Consider the following 19,986-nt stretch of genomic DNA (forward strand, 5'->3'; position numbering starts at 1 on the left):
AAAATGAGATGGGGAGCATGTTTACCATTCTGTCTTTTAATACCGCTAGCAAACAACAGAAGATAGAAGTCAGAAATCTTCTTCCTAAGAGAACCATAGAAAGTGTCTCATGGCAATTTATGTTTTCTTCACATATAACTCACTTTTACTTGAGCATGTGGGACTCCTGTTCAGGACCAAGGGAGCCACACTCCTTTGCTGTGGAATCCCATGCTTATCCACAGGTTTGCTGGGGTTTGTTCCCCCCTAATGGGAAACCCCACCTATGAATGGAATGAGACCTCAAAACTTGTAGCTCATTATTTTAGCTGTATCCTAGCCCACAGCTCCAAGAAGACAGCTCTACAGTCCTCAGATCAGGATCATAATAATTTGCACTGGAGTGTGGAGCTCCCCGAGAGACAGAATTACTTCCTTCATGACACGCAGCAGTTGAAATGACCTAAACAAAAGCATTTCTTTTCTTTCTGTCTCCATGCCCCCCACCCCTTCCTCTGGTGTGTGGCAAAAAGCAAGTTGCATTTTTAGGAGCAAGAAATTCTTGTGGCCTGGTCCTTGCTGGCAGATGGCCACAGGCCTGGCCTGAGGGCTGTTGCTGGTACAGATCAAAGCTTGGCAGTTCTGCTTTGTGCTGTCCTTGGCAAGAAAGGCTTTGCTTCTTATCATTCCATCTTCCTCCACCAGAAGCCCAAGAAACGAGAGACACGATCTCTTGGAGAAAATACTCAGTGCCATAATAACCAGGAAAGGTGCTGTCCAGCCTCATCCTCCTGGTGCAGGAGGGACTCATGCGGGACGATGTTAACCCTTTGGAGGGAGTATGTATCTGCTTCTAAAATACACACTTCATGCCTGGGCTCTAAGATGACCTTTGTGTTTCTTACTTGTTGCAAATTGACCATGTCATTATGTTCTCTTTCTGTCCTTCCGTAGGCCTGATGGTGGGTTTTTTTTTCCCCCTGCACTGTTTCAGGGCTCATCGTTGGGGTGATCTTGAGGTACGGCACCCCTGCCACCAGCGGTCATGACAAGTCACTCAGCTGTACTCAGGAAGACAGGGCCTTCAGCACCTTATTAGTGAACGTCAGCGGGAAGTTCTTCGAATACACCCTGAAAGGAGAAATCAGCCCTGGCAAGATCAACAGTGTGGAGCAAAATGACATGCTGAGGAAGGTGAGCTGGGGTGCACTCAGCCACTGGGTCCTGACAATGGTTTTTTACTTTCTGATTCCATGTTGGCCTCATGGAGAGAAATCCTTTCAAACTCCTGGAGCATGGGTAAATGTTCCCCGCTCCCAGTTTTGCTAGGAAGTTTTGGGGCTATGATGATGAGAAGAAAGAATCAGATGGAAACTTGAGCCTGTGAGCCTTGTCAGGATCAGGAGCTGATGTGGCCTGCCATGTTATGTAAGGGGGTTTGGACATCACCACTCAGCCTATCTCGCCACCCCCATCTCTCCTTTACTATGTCTCTTGCTATGGTTTAAGGATGGGGTTGTTTCTTTCTTAAAATAAGATGGGTTTTACTCTGGGCTCCTGAGTGGCTCAGTCAGTTAAGCATCTGCCTTTGGCTCAGGTCATGATCCTAGGGTCCTGGGACTGAGTCCTGCATCGGGCTCCCTTCTCAGAGGGGAGTCTGCTTTTCCCTCTCCCTCTGTCTCTTCCCCCACTCCTGCTCTATTAGTCTTTCCCTCTCTCAAATAAAGAAATTAAAATTTTAAAAAGATTGGTTTTACTTTAAGCTCATTTATTCAGTGTTCCCAATTGTAAGTCTTAGTTCTTCCTGGTTCTTTTGCTGTATTCTACAAATATTTATTTAGTGCCTATTCTCATGGGTGAGTGATGCCAAAGGCTTAATGAATTTTTGGAGGGGAATACCTTGTTGTCTTAGAATTTGAGTCCAGCAACTGTTTCTCATTTTATGTCGAGAGTAGCTAGAATACACAACAAAAGGATCATATATCTCTTCACTCAGGTGATTTCCAAGAGAAGCAAGATATCTGTATTTTTTTTTTAAAGATTTTATTTATTTATTTGACAGAGAGAGATCACAAGTAGGCAGAGAGGCAGGCAGAGAGAGAGAGGAGGAAGCAGGCTCCCTGCTGAGCAGAGAGCCCGATGCGGGACTCGATCCCAGGACCCTGAGATCATGACCTGAGCTGAAGGCAGTGGCTTAATCCACTGAGCCACCCAGGCGCCCAAGATATCTGTATTTATCCACATATACTCTCTAACTGTATAGACCCAGGCTTATCAGCAGGGAGACTTTTGTCTAAGCTCTGGGCAATCTAGGCCTTAGGGAGCTTCTTTCATAAAGAACAAGGCTAATGTGTGCAAAGGCTTGCGGTCAAAGGCAGGATGTAGCCTGTGTTCCACAAATTAAATTCTTATTGTTTTTAGGATCTACCCTAATCCTTAAGAAAATTATTCTCAACCTGGAGCATTAAACATGTCCATCTTGTCTGTGTCCATAAAGGCAGTCATAGCGAACTCTTTGCCCTCAACCACTCATAAGAATGCCTGGGATTTTCATAAACATCTGTGAAATTAAATGCCACTGAGAAAGATACTCAGTGTAATCACCATGCTCATGGCTGTTTTGAAATGGCAGCTTGAGTCTGTAGTGGATAGGATGGGGGAGAAAAGGAAAAGAACTCAACCCATTTAAATTTACATCTTTTAGATCATAATAGAAGGTGATGTTGACTTTTGCTCCTGTTACCTTTAGGAAAACGTTGATTCACATCTGTTCTGTTTAAACTTTGGCTGCATGAATCAAAGGTGGGAGAGCATACAAGGCTGAGATGATTGTTGTTAGCTGAGGGGAGAAGAGATACGCTGAGGTGGCTCCCTGCACAGTACTGGAGTAGCTGGCAGGAAACTCTCGTGCTGGTCCCATGTGACTGTGGCCCCAGCATCCTCATACTGGGTATTGTCCAAAGCCCCTTCTCATTCTGACAGTCCACATTTTTCATACTACCCCTGTCTTCAGCAAGAAGATGGAATAAAATGAAATTTGCGAGAACCATTTCTCCCAATGGTTTCTCGGTTAACATTTCCAGTTTCTGAAGAGAAATGCTGACTTTTTTTTTTTTTAAAGAGACCGAGAGCAGTGTGGGGAGGGGCAGAGGGAAAGGGAGAGAGAGCATCTTTTTTTTTTTTTTTTTTAAAGATTTTATTTATTTACTTGAGAGAGAGACAGTGAGAGAGAGCATGAACGAGGAGAAGGTCAGAGAGAGAAGCAGACTCCCCATGGAGCTGGGAGCCCGATGCGGGACTCGATCCCGGGACTCCAGGATCATGACCTGAGCCGAAGGCAGTCGTCCAACCAACTGAGCCACCCAGGCGTCCCGGAGAGAGAGCATCTTAAGCAGGCTCCATGCCCAGCATGAAGTCCCCCACAGGCCTCCCTCTCATAACCCTGAGATCATGACCTGAGGCAAAATTAAGAGTCAAACATTTAACTGACTGAGCTACCCAGGCACCCCCTAACTTGACTTTTAATAATTAGAGTGAAGTTTTGAAATTAATTAATTAATCAATCTACCAACATAAGCAAATTATTTAGAAAGTTTGAGGGAAATATAGACTCCTTAATTCTTTTCTGGATGTGATAAGATTTTGCTCTTTAATAGTTTCAGAGTGGTTTCTGGGTATCAAGACTACAAAGTAATTTTAGTCCCCCTAAACTGCCGAATTTTCATGGTGATGTTGAGAAATCTACTAGCATTGTTGGCAACCCTGATCCAGGCCACATCAGGTCTCCCAAAAGGCTGACCACTCAAAAGAGACTTAAATTCAATAGAATGGTGTCAAAAGCCATTCTTTGGGAGGGTCCAGAAAATTAACCAATCATAACAGCGTCTTTTATTGATTTGAACCATCATAAAAACTTGATGAAAATCAAGGTGTTTTTATTTCTCATTTAAAAAGCATTGGCGTGAAGCTTTCTGTGAGTCCTCACACTTGCACTGATCTGTTCCTTTTAAATAGGAAGTCGGAGTGCTGTGTGGAGAAGAACATGGCCTTCGACAGGGGCATCTGCGGCATCGCTCTTGTAACGAGTCTGCCATCTTTCACATTTATCTTATCTGCTTCGAACATTCAAACGTTTTAGCCATTGGCTTCAAATAATAAGCAGATATTATACCACCAACTGGTATCTTTTAAAAAAGATTTTATTTATTTACTTGACAGAAGGAGATCACAAGTAGGCAGAGAGGCCGGAAAAAAAGGGGTGAAGCAGGTTCCCTGCCGAGCAGAGAGCCTGATGCGGGGCTTGATCCCAGGACCCTGAGATCATGACCTGAGCTGAAGGCAGATGCTTAATCCACTGAGCCACCCAGCTGCCCTGCACCAACTGGTATTAAACTAGAAATTGACTTTTCTCCCTTCTCTTTTTTTTAAGCAGGCTCCATGCCTGACACTGGACCTAAACTCAGGATCCTGAAATCGAGAGTCAGATCCAGACAGCCTCCTCCTACCTTTGACTTTTTTTCTTTTTAAACTTTCAGGTAACGTTTGATCCAGAGGTCTTTTTCAACATCCTTCTGCCTCCCATAATTTTCCATGCTGGCTACAGTCTAAAGAAGGTAAGAGATTTTTGCCAGTATTTCTTAAAGCACGGGAATCTCTGTGTTAACGTACCTACATAATTTTCTAGTTTTTCCTTTTCCCACATTGCTTATTACTGTGTTCTGCACCCACTCAGAGACTATAGTTGTCTCATCATCCATGATTCATCTGTTTTAAAATCAGGAGTGCTCCTACGTTGCTGGTAGGAATGTAAACTGGCGTGGCCACTCTGGAAAGCAGTTTCATGGTTTCTTGCAAAACTGAAGTTGAAACTACCACACGACCCCATGGGTTTTTCCTGAGGATTTCCTCCCAGAGGAATGAAAACTCACGTTCACCCAGAAGCCCATATTTCATTGCTCAGAGCAATTCAATTCATAATTGCCCCAGTCCAGAAACAACCAAAATGTCGCGCTGTAGGTGCATGGTGAAACACATGGCCATACCTCAAAGGTGTTAGGCTGAGGGACAAAAAAAAAAAAAAAATCTCACCTCAGAAGGTCACGTACTGTATGATTTCATTTATCTAGTGTTCTAGGCAGGACCAAAGTATAGGGATGTATAGGGATGGAGAACAAAGGGTGGGTCCATGAAGCTACCTATATGATAAAAGAACACAGAACCATTCGCACACTTTGTCCCAATGTTGGTTTCCTGGTTTTGATCTTGTACTATGACTATATGAGGTCTAACTGGTAGAGGAAACCTGGTGAAGGTACACAGGAACCCTCCGTACTATCTTTGCAATTTCTGTGAATCTGTAATTACTCCAAAATAGAAAGTTTTTTTTTTTTTTTTTTTTTAAAAAGGCTATCCCTCTGTATCCTACTCTCTCCCTCCAGATTTAGGTTTTCTGGACCAAAGGGTATATCCTTTTTCTGACTGCTCTGGGGGGTTCCGGAAGTGTGTAAATCTGTATGGCAGTGATTGACACGTGACAGACAGGAGGTGATTTTATGGTTTTAAGTAATGTTATCCTCTATGTAAGTGAAGAATTTGGGAACTCTGTATCAGAGCGAATGGGTGATAAATAATTTGGTATCTTAAATAACTAATCTTAATGTATCATCAAGGTCATAGTTGTTTAAAATGAAACCAAATCACTGGTTGTGAAAGCCATTCTAAGGGCTGAGAAATACTCTAGGTTCAGCAGAGCCTTCCCTGTGTCAGCCTTATTTTCCCAGAAGAAAAACAAATAACAGGCTTTGCCAGTTACCAATTTAAATTGTTTTTGAAATGCCAGTATTTTGGGCTATCTGCTCTTAGTTCAGTCTCTTTCCTTTTTAAATAGTCCTTACAGTGGCACCGAAATAGTGGTTCTTACAGGGTTTTGCCATCTGTAATTAAGGCTGCCGTCATTTAAGCGTGTAATAACCATTCCACCACTTCGCTGTGGGTATGGAAACAGATACATTCAGACCCTTTGACCTATGCACATGTAGTTGTCATGCGGACATGAGCTTTTTTTTTTCTTTTTCTTTTTCCAAACTTGAAAAAATATCATTGGAATCGGCTTCGATTTTGTGCTACCGCTCCGTTTGCTTCCAGGGCCCATTGTCAGGGACAGAATTCACCTAGAGAAGCCTTCATGTCTTGTGAACTCCTCCCACCAAACTCTCTCTCGGTCTCTCTCTCTCAGTCTCTCTGTCTCTGAGTCTCATGGTAACATTCACCAGTGAGGAATGGGAGGAGTAAAAATACAAGTCTTAGAATAGTACACCTTCTCATCCTGATCTGTCTTGGGTTCATATTCTTGAAGACTTTGCCAGGGCTATGCCATCTCCTTTGTCTCTTTTTGCCATCCTGAAATGGAGAAGGAAAAAGTAGGGCAGACTGAACTAGTCATGGCCATGGAAGCCGCACATGACCGGCCAATTAAAAAAGAAGATGAAAGACCTAGGATTCCACTAGTACCCAGGACTTAGGACTGGGAAGTGCTGTACTTTCCTCCCAAGAAGGGTGTGGTAGGAGTTGAGAAGGGTGGCTGGTGCAGTGAGTGTGATTCCCTGGAAAGACCCATTTTCCGGGTCTGGTGCTGCCATTTGGTGGATGTGGGGCTCTGGGTGCCTCACACCGCACCTTCGAGCCTTAGATGCCTCTCATGCACAGTGGTCCCCCAAGCACCTTCGTGATGGGGTAGCTGTGACAATTGGATGGGCTCCTCTGTGTGAAAGTACTTCGTACTCTGTGAAGCAGAGAGTCGAGTGCTAAGTGTAGTAATACACAAGGAAGTGACAGGGTCTACCTTTCTTGCCAAGGCGTAAAATTCCAGTTCCTATCAACAAATATGAATGGCGATGGGTAATTATGTATGTATGTGTCGTATGTGTGTGTGGCATTTTAGAATATGTTATGGGTGTATTTGGACTGGCAGATTTCTATTCCTAATTTGTGTGCATGTGTATGTGTAAGTGCTTTTATTTATATGGGTCAAAGATATCTTTGTATATCAACAAACACACATTTAAGATAACAGTTTCAAAGGCTCTAGTTCATTATCACAAATCATTCAAATATCTATTGCTGCCCATTTAAAATATTTTCATTTGTTGATTTTCAAATAAATTTGTGATGGAAATCACCCTCACATGTGCCCTGGAACAATCTCTGAGATGAACAAGACCGTGAGAGAGTCACTGGGCAGTGTGGAGTCAGCTTCTCAGACGTGCACACTGACACCAAGCCCTCCTCTCAGTGCGGGCCGGCCCGGGCAAAGGCACACATGTGGCACGGTGGCCGCGTGGAGGGGCTGGAGGTCTGGTGTCTGTGCACAGGCTGTCTGCTTCACTCTTCAGTGGGACCCTCTGGACCTGCGCATGGGGACTTGCTACACAGACCATGAATGCTAAAAGCAGCATGCTCTATGTGCAGCCAACACTTGCACCCCCCTGCACACTGGGGCCACTCAGCTCCCCCGCACAACCACACTGCAGCCAGGAAGGCCTCCCAATGATGCTGGTCCTCCTGTACCCACGGTCTCCTGGCCAGTCCTGCCCCTGGCAGGCCTGGGAGCTGTAGTGCGCACCTGATCCTGCCCCCCACTCCCTGCATCTGCACCGCTCGACCTCCCACAAGATCCAGATTCTCCGCAAGCCCGCAGACTAGGTCTCAGGTTCAGCTCTACCTGCAAACAGTCTAAAGCACAGACCCATCTTTCCACTAACATGTGCACTGTCCTCTCCAGGTGGGTCCTGGGCCTCCCTCATGCCCAGGTCCTTCCAGCCCAGGAGCTTGCACAAGGGCACCAAAGGGTGCAATTTTCATTGCCCCTTGCTCCCACACCCAGCCTGGGGACCAAATCCAGCATGTCCTAAAATTGAGATGCCCTCGAGCATGGCATCGAATACACAGGGACAATTAAGTCTCCACCAGGCTCTAGTCCGCACCCGCTTCGTCCCTGGCCCCCACAAACACTACCAGATCTTTGGCAGCCCACACTCCCTGAGAACCAACCTCCCAGGAGGAGAATCTGCAGCTCTTACATTCCTGATTTTTTGTTTGGGCAAATATGAATATGAATTCACTTAATGGGCTCAAACCACCTGTCAAGATGGTTCACCTAAACAAGAGCTGGGTGGCAAGGGAAAGCAATTCTGGTATTCAGATCTGTCCCTGGATACGTCACGAGTTTCCTTGGTCTCACGTCTGTCTTCATAGACCCCTAGCCCTCCCTGATTTAAGCCCTTGATGGAGTTTTTAAAGGCAATTACGCTCACAGTTGTTGATTCTTTTTTTTTTTTTTTTTGAAATCTAGCTTTTTCAAAACATGGGTGGCTAAATACATTCACTTAAAGTAAAAGACTGCGGATAGTGACTCACTTAAAAGGCAAACATAACGTGTCCGTGATATACACAGGCAGCACCCTCACTTGGTGACTGGCGGTGTGACAAGCCCTTGAACAATTCTCTTCTGAGCAGGCAGCTTAGGGGCACTAGGCATTTCTTGGCACCTTCTTCAGAGCAGCAGGGAGGGCCAAGCACTGGGGAAGGCTGAAGTCAAGGCCCCGTATCATCTGCTTAGAATACAGGCCAGAGGACACCCACAGCACTCCATGTGGTCACACTTCCTGGTGGCTGCTTAATCCAGGCTGAGTTCTTCCTAGGCCCTGTCCTTCCCTGAGGCAGTCAGCAGGCACACTGGGACTCTTTTGCCTTTTAAAATTATTTATTTTTTTTTAAAGACTTTATTTATTTATTTGACAGAGACACAGAGAGAGAGGGAACACAAGCAGGCAGGAGTGGGAAAGGGAGAAGCAGGCTCCCCGCTGAGCAGGGAGCCCAATGCAGGGCTGGATTCTGGGACCCTGGGATCATGACCTGAGCTGAAGGCAGACACTTAACTGACTGAGCCACCCAGGTGTCTCGCCTCTTAAAATTTTTAAATAAAGTATTCCCGGCCCCCATCAAATTAGGATGTTTTGGGGGTTTTGTTTGTCTGGTTTTGTTAAATGGTTTTGATTGGCCAAATAAAACAGCCTGTGACTTAAGGAATAAGAACTGTGGCTTAGGGTCCCAGCAACAGGGATTTTCCCCATCACAGTATCCCACAAGCCTAATGACTTTATGAGAAGTAAATCTGTGTGTGTGTGTGTGTGTGTGTGTGTGTGTGTGTTAAGGTAACCAGTGGATATACAGAAGCATTGAGAGGATTACAATTTTGCCATCTCTTTCTGAATGATTGCTAAATCTTATATTGGTATAAGTAGCTACAGATATATATATATATGTATATGTATACACACACACACACTTATAAATTTGCCTATCTTAAATGAAACTATTCTTCATTTCTCCATTTCCATCTCTATTGGCCCTCTTTCCCAGGCTCCACAGATTAATCAAAAAGAATATCAGGAGACACTTAAGATGCCTTGAGACCAGATACTTAGGACACAGTTTTCTGACACTGAATGAAGCGGAAAGCCCCTTAGGCATCACTTTCATACTTTATCAGTTTCAAACTCCTATCTGTAATGATCTTCTAAGGTTCACTAGACCTGGAAACAACTAGCTGAATCACTAGAGTAAAAGAGTAAAATAGTTTGGGTTAGATCTATGAAAATGGTCTACTTACACACACACACACACTTTCTGTCTGTCTTATTGTAACTTAATATAATCACAGTGGTTTTCTCTGAAATTTACTAAGCCCTTGCATGCTTACTCAGTGATTAAAAGCACAATGTTTATAGCTCAGTAGCATTATTCTAGAGTAACTTCAGTTATTACTTGTTACAGTGGAAGCCATAAGTAAAATTTCACTTTTAAGAGACTTTTGTTGTGTTTCTTATGCTCAGTATCAAAACTCACAATGTGATTCCTGCCTCTTGTTTTATTCAGAGACACTTTTTCAGAAATCTTGGTTCTATTTTGGCTTATGCTTTCTTGGGGACTGCCGTTTCCTGCTTCATTATCGGGTAAGTTAACTCTTTGTCAGTAATAAAATTAACACACTTACCAAAGAGATGAGATCCACATTGCTGTGAGTTTCAAGTGGACAGTGTGTTGAATTGATATATTTATAAATTGCAAAATCATTACCACCATAATATTCGCTACCACCTTCATCCTGTCACATAGTTACCATTTCTTTCTTGTGATGAGACCTACTCTCTTAGCAAAATTCAAGTATATGACACAGAATTATTACCGACAGTCCTCATGATGTACCTTAGGTCCCCAAACTTGTTACTCTTCTAACTGGAAGTTTGTATCTTTTGGCCAACATCTCCCCATTTCCCCCATCCCCAACCCCTGACAACCAGCAGAGTCCAGGATTTCGATGTTTAGGATGATGGTGGTTAAGATCTAGAGCCACGTCATGCAGTGTGATAGCTGTTAGCCCTGTGTAGCTATTCAAATTAAGATTAAGCTAATTAAAATGAAATAAAATTTACACCTAGTCCCCAGATCTTGTTTCCTGATAACATCCTACAGTAAAAAGAACCAGGGGCCCCTTGCAGAAATGGCTGATTTTAGGGCTGGGGCAGCAAATATACAAGATAAGAATGGAGCATATCGTCAGGCCAAGAAATAAGGAAGCGCCCAGAAAACAAACAAACAAAAGGACATGGGGCGTGTCAAAGAGGCGCAGAGCCAACCTGAAAGCTCCCCTAAGGCCAGTGGCCAAAGAACGACAAAATAAATAACATTGTACTGGACCCAGACTATAAAGTAAACATTTGAGTCTTGACCGATGTTAATAACTGATTGGATGAATAAATACATGGCAGAGAAGTGACCCATCTCCTGCACAGAAGAATTCCAAATAATTTATGTTGACCCCCGGCCCTCCCAGAGAGGGAGCTTACGTCCCCTCCTGCTTTGGTTGCAGGCTGTGCTTAGTGACTTTGTCCCACCAAGGACAGCAGGGGAAAAGGAGGAAGAGAGTGTAGCTTGCTGGTGGGGAGAGCCTGACAAACACCATGTTGGCTAGATTATCAAGGTCAGCAGCCATAGTGGCAAATCATGCTGGGATGCTGCACCCTCGGTGTTTGTGATGAGAGTGGCACTTTCCATCCCCAAAACACGTCACCTTGGTGTAATCGTGAGAAGGAAATATCAGCCGAGTCCAAGTGGGGACACATTCTACAAAGTACGCTACCAGTATTCCTCAAAACTGCCAAGGTCATCAAAACCACGCAAAGTCAGAGAGACCATCCCAGCCAAGAGGAGACTACAGAGACACGATGACTAAGTGTCATGTGGGATCCTGGATGGGAACCTGGAATAGAAACGGGACATTAGGTAAAAGCTCAAGGAAATTGGAATAAAGTATGGACCTTATTTACTTTTTAAAAAATGAGCTGGAAACCTGGAGGAGATAAAAGGCCAAGGGCATTTTGTGTCATCAAAATAGGAGAGGCTGGGACTTCGTCCTTTAAGAATGACAGATTAGCTAACTGGTATTACTGGCAAGATGGGGAAAGATTGCCAGAGAGCAGCCCGGCACCCAAGTCTGTTTGTGGTCAAAGGAAATGGACAGGCAAGTGTAGTTTCAGGGAAAGTCTGAAAGGAAGGGGAAAGAAGCCTTCGACGAGCAATAAAAGGCAAATCACATCTGTCCCACAGAGTTACTGGGAATCAAAGTTGAACTGTTTAAGTGTCTGGAACAGTGCCCGGCCCCCAGTATGGAAGCATTGAGTTATACCTATGTACTGTCCAAAGGATTCCATTCTGGAAATAGTTCCTGAGCTCCCAGCTTAGTCGGTCTGTTGCTCTCGGTGCCCAGGATACAAAGGTGAGCCACAGAGTGGTCCTGACTGGCAAGAATAGTATTATTAGAGTGTTAGCTGTAGGGTACAGTGAATCCATTCTGGGGTTATTTTTACTCCTCTAACCCCTGCAGCTGCCCTCCCCCCACACCCTTACTGACATGCACCAGGCCTTTTAACACTCATCACTCCTCCCATTTTGTAAGCTCTCCTGTAGGAAATGTGCTCTGGCCAAGTGGAAATATTTAACTCAGGAGTCTATCTTGGACCATGTCACATCCTGCATGGCACGAGAAGGGCCACCGCTGGCCTGCCCCAACCCCTGCAGAGAAGGCAAGGCTGGATACACCGACGGGTGCACTGAGATTTTACTAGGACATTTACAGCGTTTAGTTCCTTTTTCCTTTGTTTTCTTTTTTTTTTTTTTCAATAATTCTTGGCAAAGAAGTTTGGTCGCTTGGACCTTCACAGCCTGCCCATGTTTGTTTTTCTCTCTAACTCGTCCAGCTCTCACTCCTTTGCACAGCTTTAAACACACCGCCTTACAATCCCGTCAGTTTTGTTCAAGCCGTTGAGTACACACCGTGAAGCGCGCTTTCCCTTCCCTTCCCCTCAATTACCCGGTGGCTTCAGAGGCCTTAAGGTTGTTGCTAATCGAGGGCCCTACTTGATAGTTGGAAGTAACCATGGCTTTAAGAAATGGAGTGGTGTTCACATGTTTCAGCAAGAGGTCGTTAACGACGCACCATTACTTGGTGCCAAAGTCTTATTTGCATGCGTTCCTGGTAAGTGTCCAAGGACAGCAGCTGCCCAGGGTTTTCACTGATCACCCGTAAAGTACAGTACTGGGGGCTGCTCTGCTCGCATGTGAGCCACTGTGCTCCATAAGGAGGGTTTTCGTTTTCTCTTGTCACACACTCTCCCTCCGCTCCTTACAGAAATCTCATGTACGGTGTGGTGAAGCTCATGAAGCTCGTGGGGCAGCTCTCGGACAAATTCTACTACACAGACTGTCTCTTCTTCGGAGCCATTATCTCTGCCACCGACCCAGGTATTCGGCATTTTTGGCTTTGTCATTGTGACATTCCATTATTTCAATCTTAAACCATTCAGAGCAACCAGTAATTTTGGTCACAGTAGGGAGACTGTATAGTCAGCATGGAATGGCGGGGGAGGAGATCAGGAAGTGGTCTAATAGTTAGATGGCTTTATGAAGGGTATGTGTTTCCCTTTTGTTTTTACTATTATTATTAAGATTTTACTTATTTGAGAGAAGGAGAGACCACATGTGTGTGTGCACATGTGCATGGGTGGGGTGGGGGGGAGAGTCAGAAAGGGAGAAGCAGACTCCCCGCTGAGCAGCAAGCTAGATGTGAGGCTCGATCCCAGGACCCTGAGATCATGACCTGAGCCAAAGGCAGAGGCTTAACCCATTGAGCCACCCAGGTGCCCCTTTATTATTTTTGTGTTGTGCTAAAAAATACATAACGAATTTTACCATCTTCATCATTCTTAAGTGTGTACAGTTCAGCAGTGTCTGTTCACACTGTTGTGCATTCAACCTCCAGAACCTTTTCATTTTGCAAAACTGGAACTCGGTATGCATTAGACAGTAACTCCCCCATTTCCACCTTCCTCCAGTCCCCAGCAAGCACCATTCTTCTCCCTGTCTCTGTGAGTGTGACTATGGTAGCTACTTTATAGAAGGTGGAACCGTACAACACTTGTCTGTGTGTGTGTCTGGCATGTATGAATCCATGTAATGTCTTCACAGTTCATCTGTGCAGTAGCACGTGTTGGGGCTTCCTTGCTTTTCCAGACCCAATAATATTCCACTGCGCATCTGCACCACATTCTGTTTACGCATCTGTCCACGGTGGACACTTGGGTTACTTCTGCCTGTATCTCCCTTTTGTCTTTCATTTTTGAATGTCTAATATGGCCATAATTTTTACACTTTGACTATCTTCTTCCTCAGTATTGTGCTTTCGTCTTCATCGAGGAAATCATATCATTTCATATCATTTTCATTTAAATAAGACCTTTTCTTTTTTTTAAATTTTATTTATTTATTTGACAGACAGAGATCACAAGTAGACAGAGAGGCTGGCAGAGAGGAGAGGAAGCAAGCTCCCCGCTGAGCAGAGAGCCCGATGTGGGGCTCGATCCCAGGACCCTGAGATCATGACCTGAGCCAAAGGCAGAGGCTTAATCCACTGAGCCACCCAGGCGCCCCTAAATAAGACCTTTTCTTAATGGGCGTGCACACCAATACCTGCAGTGACTGTACTGTCCTTTGTAAACTCTTTTTTTGCTCAGTGTTCCTGCATAACAGCACACCGTGGCCTGGTTCTGATTCATAACTCTCTGACCTTGTACTTTCCAAGTGTCAGTCAAACTATTTCTTCAAAGTGGAATCATACATGCCAGACACACACACAAACAAAAAAACCTCCCTTCTCCAAGTTGGAACCTACAATTAAATCAGTTCACATAAAGCAGTTCTAGCTAGTCCTTCCTCTGATGTCAACCACTGAGAGGACATTGTAGGCAAAGAACGTACAGAGAAAAAGATGGTGCTGTCCCGGTAATGGTGGTGCAAAGACCTTCTCACCATCGGGGTGCCCTCTAACATTCTGGATAGTAATGGTTTTAAAAATACTAAGAATCTCCCCACCACACAACTGCACCATGCCTCGTGGGGAGTCCTCCAGATCAGTGCAATGATAGACATGGTCTGTGTTCTGTGCCCAGTCTGGTATGGCAGCCAGTAGCCACATACGGCCACTGAACCCTCGAAATGAGGGGTAGTGCAACTGAAGAACTGACTTTTAAATTTTATTTTGTGTTAAGTAATTTGAATTTAGATAGCTACACATGCTGGGGCTGACAGTTGTGTGGCTCTGAAAACTGCCACTGTTCCAAAAACCATTGACCTCTCTTACTGCCATACTTTATTCCAAACACTAAGTAAACTGGTATCAAAGACTTGGATGGTTGAAGCACCCTGGGTTTGGAAAAAGAGTGCCGGGGGCACCTGGGTGGCTCAGTGGGTTAAAGCCTCTGCCTTCGGCTCAGGTCATGATCCCAGGGTCCTAGGATCAAGTTCCACATCGGGCTCTCTGCTCAGCAGGGAGCCTGCTTCTCTTCCTCTCTCTCTGCCTGCCTCTCTGCCTACTTGTGATCTCTCTGTCAAATAAATAAATAAAATATTTTTTTAAAAAAAGAGTGCCGGGAGGTGGAGTCACAGGTGGAAGTTTGAGTCCGAGACCCTCCATCCACTGACCAGGTGGGCCTGTGCACACCTTCTCTCCTCCATGTCAGTTTCCTCATTCAAGAAGTAGGATTAATGATACCTATTTCCCAGGGCTATCATGAACATTAAATGAACGAACACATGTAAACCATTTACCATAGCATCTGCTAATCACGTCGGTCTCTATCCACATCTGGCTTAGGCAGAGATTTTTAAGACAGGTGTTTAGTCTCTCTGAAAACTATACTCATCTGTAACTTAAAAAAAAAAGCTTTTAAAAAAAAATTTATTTGAGAGAACAGGGGTAGAGGGGCAAAGGGAGAAGAAGAGAATCTCAGGCAGACTTCCTGCAAAGCAAGGAGCCCAGTGTGGGGCTCAATCTCGCCACCCTGAGATCACAACCTGAGCTGAAACCAAGAGTCAGATGCTTAACCAACTGAGCCACCCAGGTGCCCCCTTGTCTATGACTTTATCGCTAACTTCTTACACTAGTACCACCATTAAGCAAAGGGAAGTTACTGTCATATAAAGTTCACTGATGTTGTTTTCTCACCTATTAGTATTGCTTCATTTAATTGGATAGAAAGGCTTATTTTTTTTTCAGATTATCTTCCTAATTGTTTCCTTCCCTTTAATGCGTCCATGCTGTGGTAGAAATTAATGGAAGGCATCACCATGACGCAGCGTTGTTATTTGGCCTGTGAAGATTGGCACAGTAAGGGTTTTATGTAAATGAAAGTTTTAGAAGGTTGAAAGTTTAAGCTTATTAAACACCAGAACATTAACTTTAACTGCTTTTTAATGGAAAATTTTCTGAAATGTGGACTGTTTTTGTAAATTAAAAGCCTTTTACCAACTTCCTAAAAATCTATCGTTTGAAAACTTGGGCCATAAAAGAAATAAAAACTTGAGTGTAGAGTTAGAAGGGGCCAAAAGACCAGATTGACTCCTTGTGTCTGCTACATCAAACCAAAATTCTGGTATCAGTATACGTAGTGGTCTTGACTGATAATGAAGAAATCGGAGTCCTTGTCCCTGAGTACATCACATTGGGCTCAAGACACCAGTCTTCCGGTCTTCTTGTGGAAGGGGACACCATATGTGTGCGGTTGTGTAGGCAGCTCTGTGACCCGCAGCCACCTTTCTTGTGTGGTTATGTGTTGGGGCGCCACATGGACTGTTACTTTAGACAGACCTACAGCTCAGCAGAGGAAAATGTACATTTCCCACCCAGAGCACATCTCCAACAGTCACCAGAGAAAATGACTCACTCCTCCTTGCCGTGCATCACGAGGAAGTGGTTCCTCTCATTTTGATTCTATCACTCTTACGCCCCCCAACTTGACCAGGCCTGCTCATGGGCTTGTCAGAGAGTAATTCTCTAGTTGTGTCACCAGGGCTGCTTAGTCTCTTACATATCCTTTGTGACTTTGTTCCAGTATGCCACCTGCCTACACTCTCTGCCTTTACTTATTCAGCTGCTTGCTCCCACAGCTCTTGAGTCAAGCCTGGTTTGTACGTAACGATACTCGCCGCTCGTTACTGAGTGTTGGCAGGTGCTAAGTGCTCTTCAGTACACAGATGAAGTGCTCGGGGACAACTTCATGCGTTGAATGAGCAGATTCAGGTTCTTGAATTTTCCTTCGTCCTACATCTGCCCTCTTATTTTTTCTCACTACTTTCCAGAAAATGCCTTTATCAGAGATCTTCAGGCAATTACCTGGCATTTCTTAGTCCCTGTCTGGCTAGAAACAGCCCTGGTGACAGCTCTGTCTGATTTCAAGGGTCCCTCTGTGGGGGGAGCAGCCCCTTTACTCTCTACCTTGAGAAGCCACTCACCCAGTCTGTCACCCCCTCCATCATCTTCCAGTTGTCCCCATATACACTGCTTCTCTTGCTCAGGCACATCCTGGCTCAGGAGGGGCACACGGGGGTCCCTGCATTGTTGTATGAAGGGATGGGCAGGGAGAATGAGAAATTGAAAATCAGAGGAGCCAAATTAAGACCGGGACCGTGTAATTGTTCATTGCTATGAGTATTAACTCTGTAAGCTGTAAGCAAGCCTTTCTTGTCATAAGTTAAGTGAGCTAGCTGTACATCTTTGTTTTGTTTTACTACTGCTAACTGTAGAATTGCAGGAAAATGGTGTTTAAAGTCAAAAGGGCTCTTGAAAATCATGGCGCTCAAACCCCCCCTGCTTCACTAAATCTTTGGACTTGGCTGTGAGCTAAGTTCTCATAGCCTGTTGGTGGCTATGTGGAATGGCTTCTGTTTTCCCCTCCAGATTAACTCACCACCCTTCTCCACCCTCTTTTGGGCTCCAGGAGGCTGATTTGTATGGAAGATTCCAAAGTTTCCTTTGCTGTCTGGTTTCCCATTGGCAACTAGAAGGAGGGTAGAGATGCAGGGTCCTGTGGGCTGGTTGTGTTCCTTGATCAGGGGACACTGATCCTATCAGGGGACCCTCTCTGCACGGCTCCTGGCTCAGGCAGTCATGCCTTCTCTGGACCCTCTGGGCCCAGGCATAGTATAGGATAGTCCCTGTTTTCAGCAATACATACTATCTCTCTCTTGTGGTTTTTCCCATACTCTGCCCACATTTCCATAAACACTCCCTTTGTTAAATACTTCTCAAATTGCTCAGTTTAAGGGTCTTATTTCTCTCCTGCCAGGACTCTGACTGATAAAGTCCTGGGTCCCAGGTCTCCTGGGTTGCCAGCCCTGTGTTCTGTTCATTGAGATTAGCCTCCACCAGACTTGAGTCCCCAAGTGACTGGTGTGACCAGAGGCTCCAGTACCAAGTTCGGGTGGACATGTCATATGAGCAATGGCTAAAACTTCGCTTGGGTTCAACCACTGAGATTTTGAAAGTTTCTACAGCAGAAAGCAGCCCATCAGACAGGGCCTGTTTTCTCTTCTCTGAATTAGGGGAAATGATAGTACTACCCACCTAGGGGTGAGGACTAAAAGAGGTTATAAAACGTTTGTCATAGTGCCTGCTTTTTGATTAGTCCTTAGTAATAATTGTTGTTATTAGCATTGTCAATTTTTCATCAATACTGGGTTAAAACATTATAATTCTTTTTTTAAGATTGTATTTATTTGAAAGAGCAATCATGAGCAGGGGAGGGGCAGAGGGAGAAGGAGAGAGCCAAGAAGACTCCCCGCTGAGCTGGGAGCCCAGTGAAGGGCTCAATCCTAGGACCCCTCAAGATCATGACCTGAGCCAAAGTCAGATACTTAACCAGGTGCCCCTAAACAAGATAATTCTTATGTCACATAATGCTAAACTAGTAGAATAAAGGTTTTATATTAGTCTGGTTCTTCAGAGAAACAGAATTAATAGTGTGTGTGTGTGTGTGTGTGTGTGTGTGTGTACACACACATACGTGTGTGGAGAGAGAGAGAGCAAAAAAGTAAGAAAAGAGATCAAGTGAATATGAAGAAGTGGCCATATGACTGTGGAGGCTGAGAAGTCCCCATATCTGCTGTCTGAAGGCCTAAAAACTGGGAAAGCCAATGCTGTCCTTCCAGTCTGGTCCAAAGACAGGAGGAGACCGTTGTCCCAGCTGAAAGACGGGAAGCAAGAGCAAAGTTTTCCTCACTCAGCCTTCAGCCAACTGGATGAGTCCGACCAACAACGGGGTGGGCAATCTGCTTTACTGAGTCTTCTGACTCAAATGTTAATCTCATCCAAAACCTCACAGACAAACCCAGAATCATGTTTAATCAAATATCTGAGGCCTCATGGCCTAGTCAAGTTGACAGATAAAATTCACCCCCACAGGTTTTCTGGAAGGACCCACAGATACTGTTCATATAATAGATACTCCAGAAAATAAGAATTTTTTAGCCAAATCCCCAAAGATTTTTCCTTTTGTGTTACTTGATAAACTGTATTTAAGGATGGATAAAAGAGACTGACCTTGTGTCTTGTGTTATGAAGATAACATGTCCTCCAGGAAGTATGCCTTCTGGCGATGCCCCCCATAGTGATTTGAGCATGTGGATGTATAATTACCGGAGCAGCCTCGTGACAGAGTCCACATCTTTCCTATCCAAGCTGTTCTTTGCTTCCTCACAATAAATGAATGAAACTTTTTGAAAAGGAGAGAATGATGGGAACAGTGTAGTTTTAGAATCTTCCTTAAGCCCTAATAGAAAAGGAGGAAGCAGGACAGCAAAAGTAAAACACAGGGATACAGCTGGTTGACAGAGTACGTATGGGTCCCCAGATATTATCTGCTGGGGTCAGACCACCAGCAGTGGCGAGATGGGTCGGAACTGCAGCTGTGCAGGTGGAAATGGGGAACTTTCCCCCAAGTATTCACGCTCAAAAGGAAGGGTCCCCACTCAGAGTAAAGAACTTGGTAGGTATTGGATAGCAACAGTGAAAGCTGGGATGCACTACACAGGCTCCAATCTGTGGGTGACAGTGAGGACACTGGAGGAGGTGTGAGGCTGCTGAGGTGACCCGAGCCCTCAGGGCTCTCGAAAAATACCCAGTGAAAATCTGTCTGGAAGGACAGAGCCACTCCCTGAAAAGGAACTGCTAAGGACCACAGACCCTGCGTGACAGGGCATCAAAGGAGAAAGAAAGCTCAGACACCCATGGAGAAAAGAGACCAGAGGAAGTATTTCGTGAGTATTAAGGGTGGCTACGCTTGGAGGCCACATTTTCAGTATTTCAATGTAAAACCAGCAGAGGGAGCTCTAGAGCCATGAAACGAGGAAAACTAGTCTGGGTCTTCCCCTTCCCACCTCCCTTAAAATGAGCAGCTCGAAGTGGATTGAGATCCTACTTCATGCAACCATACTGTAAGAAAAAATGAGGATAGCCCCTCTGAAATAATAAAGTTGCAGATAAGTAATATCAGCAAAATAGGGTACCAAAGCAGAATATTACTAATATTCCGATAGAAGCTAAAGGAAATTCAGGGG

The 19,986-nt window shown here is 44.7% G+C and overlaps 1 protein-coding gene across 3 annotated transcripts in view; it reads left to right on the forward strand.

The window, feature by feature from the left end:
• Positions 1–19,986, forward strand: part of SLC9A7 (solute carrier family 9 member A7) — a 138,669-nt gene that overhangs the window by 61,791 nt on the left and 56,892 nt on the right. For all 3 annotated transcript variants that reach the window (XM_045068422.1, XM_045068421.1, XM_004754971.3), the window contains exons 2-5: positions 974–1,173; positions 4,515–4,592; positions 9,916–9,992; positions 12,728–12,840. In XM_045068422.1, the coding sequence (XP_044924357.1) occupies positions 974–1,173; positions 4,515–4,592; positions 9,916–9,992; positions 12,728–12,840 (468 nt within the window). The remainder of the gene's footprint in view (positions 1–973; positions 1,174–4,514; positions 4,593–9,915; positions 9,993–12,727; positions 12,841–19,986) is intronic.

This window comes from Mustela putorius, unplaced genomic scaffold (genome assembly GCF_011764305.1).
Source record: "Mustela putorius furo isolate JIRA1106 unplaced genomic scaffold, ASM1176430v1.1 tig00003903_pilon_pilon_pilon, whole genome shotgun sequence".
NCBI lineage: Eukaryota > Metazoa > Chordata > Mammalia > Carnivora > Mustelidae > Mustela > Mustela putorius.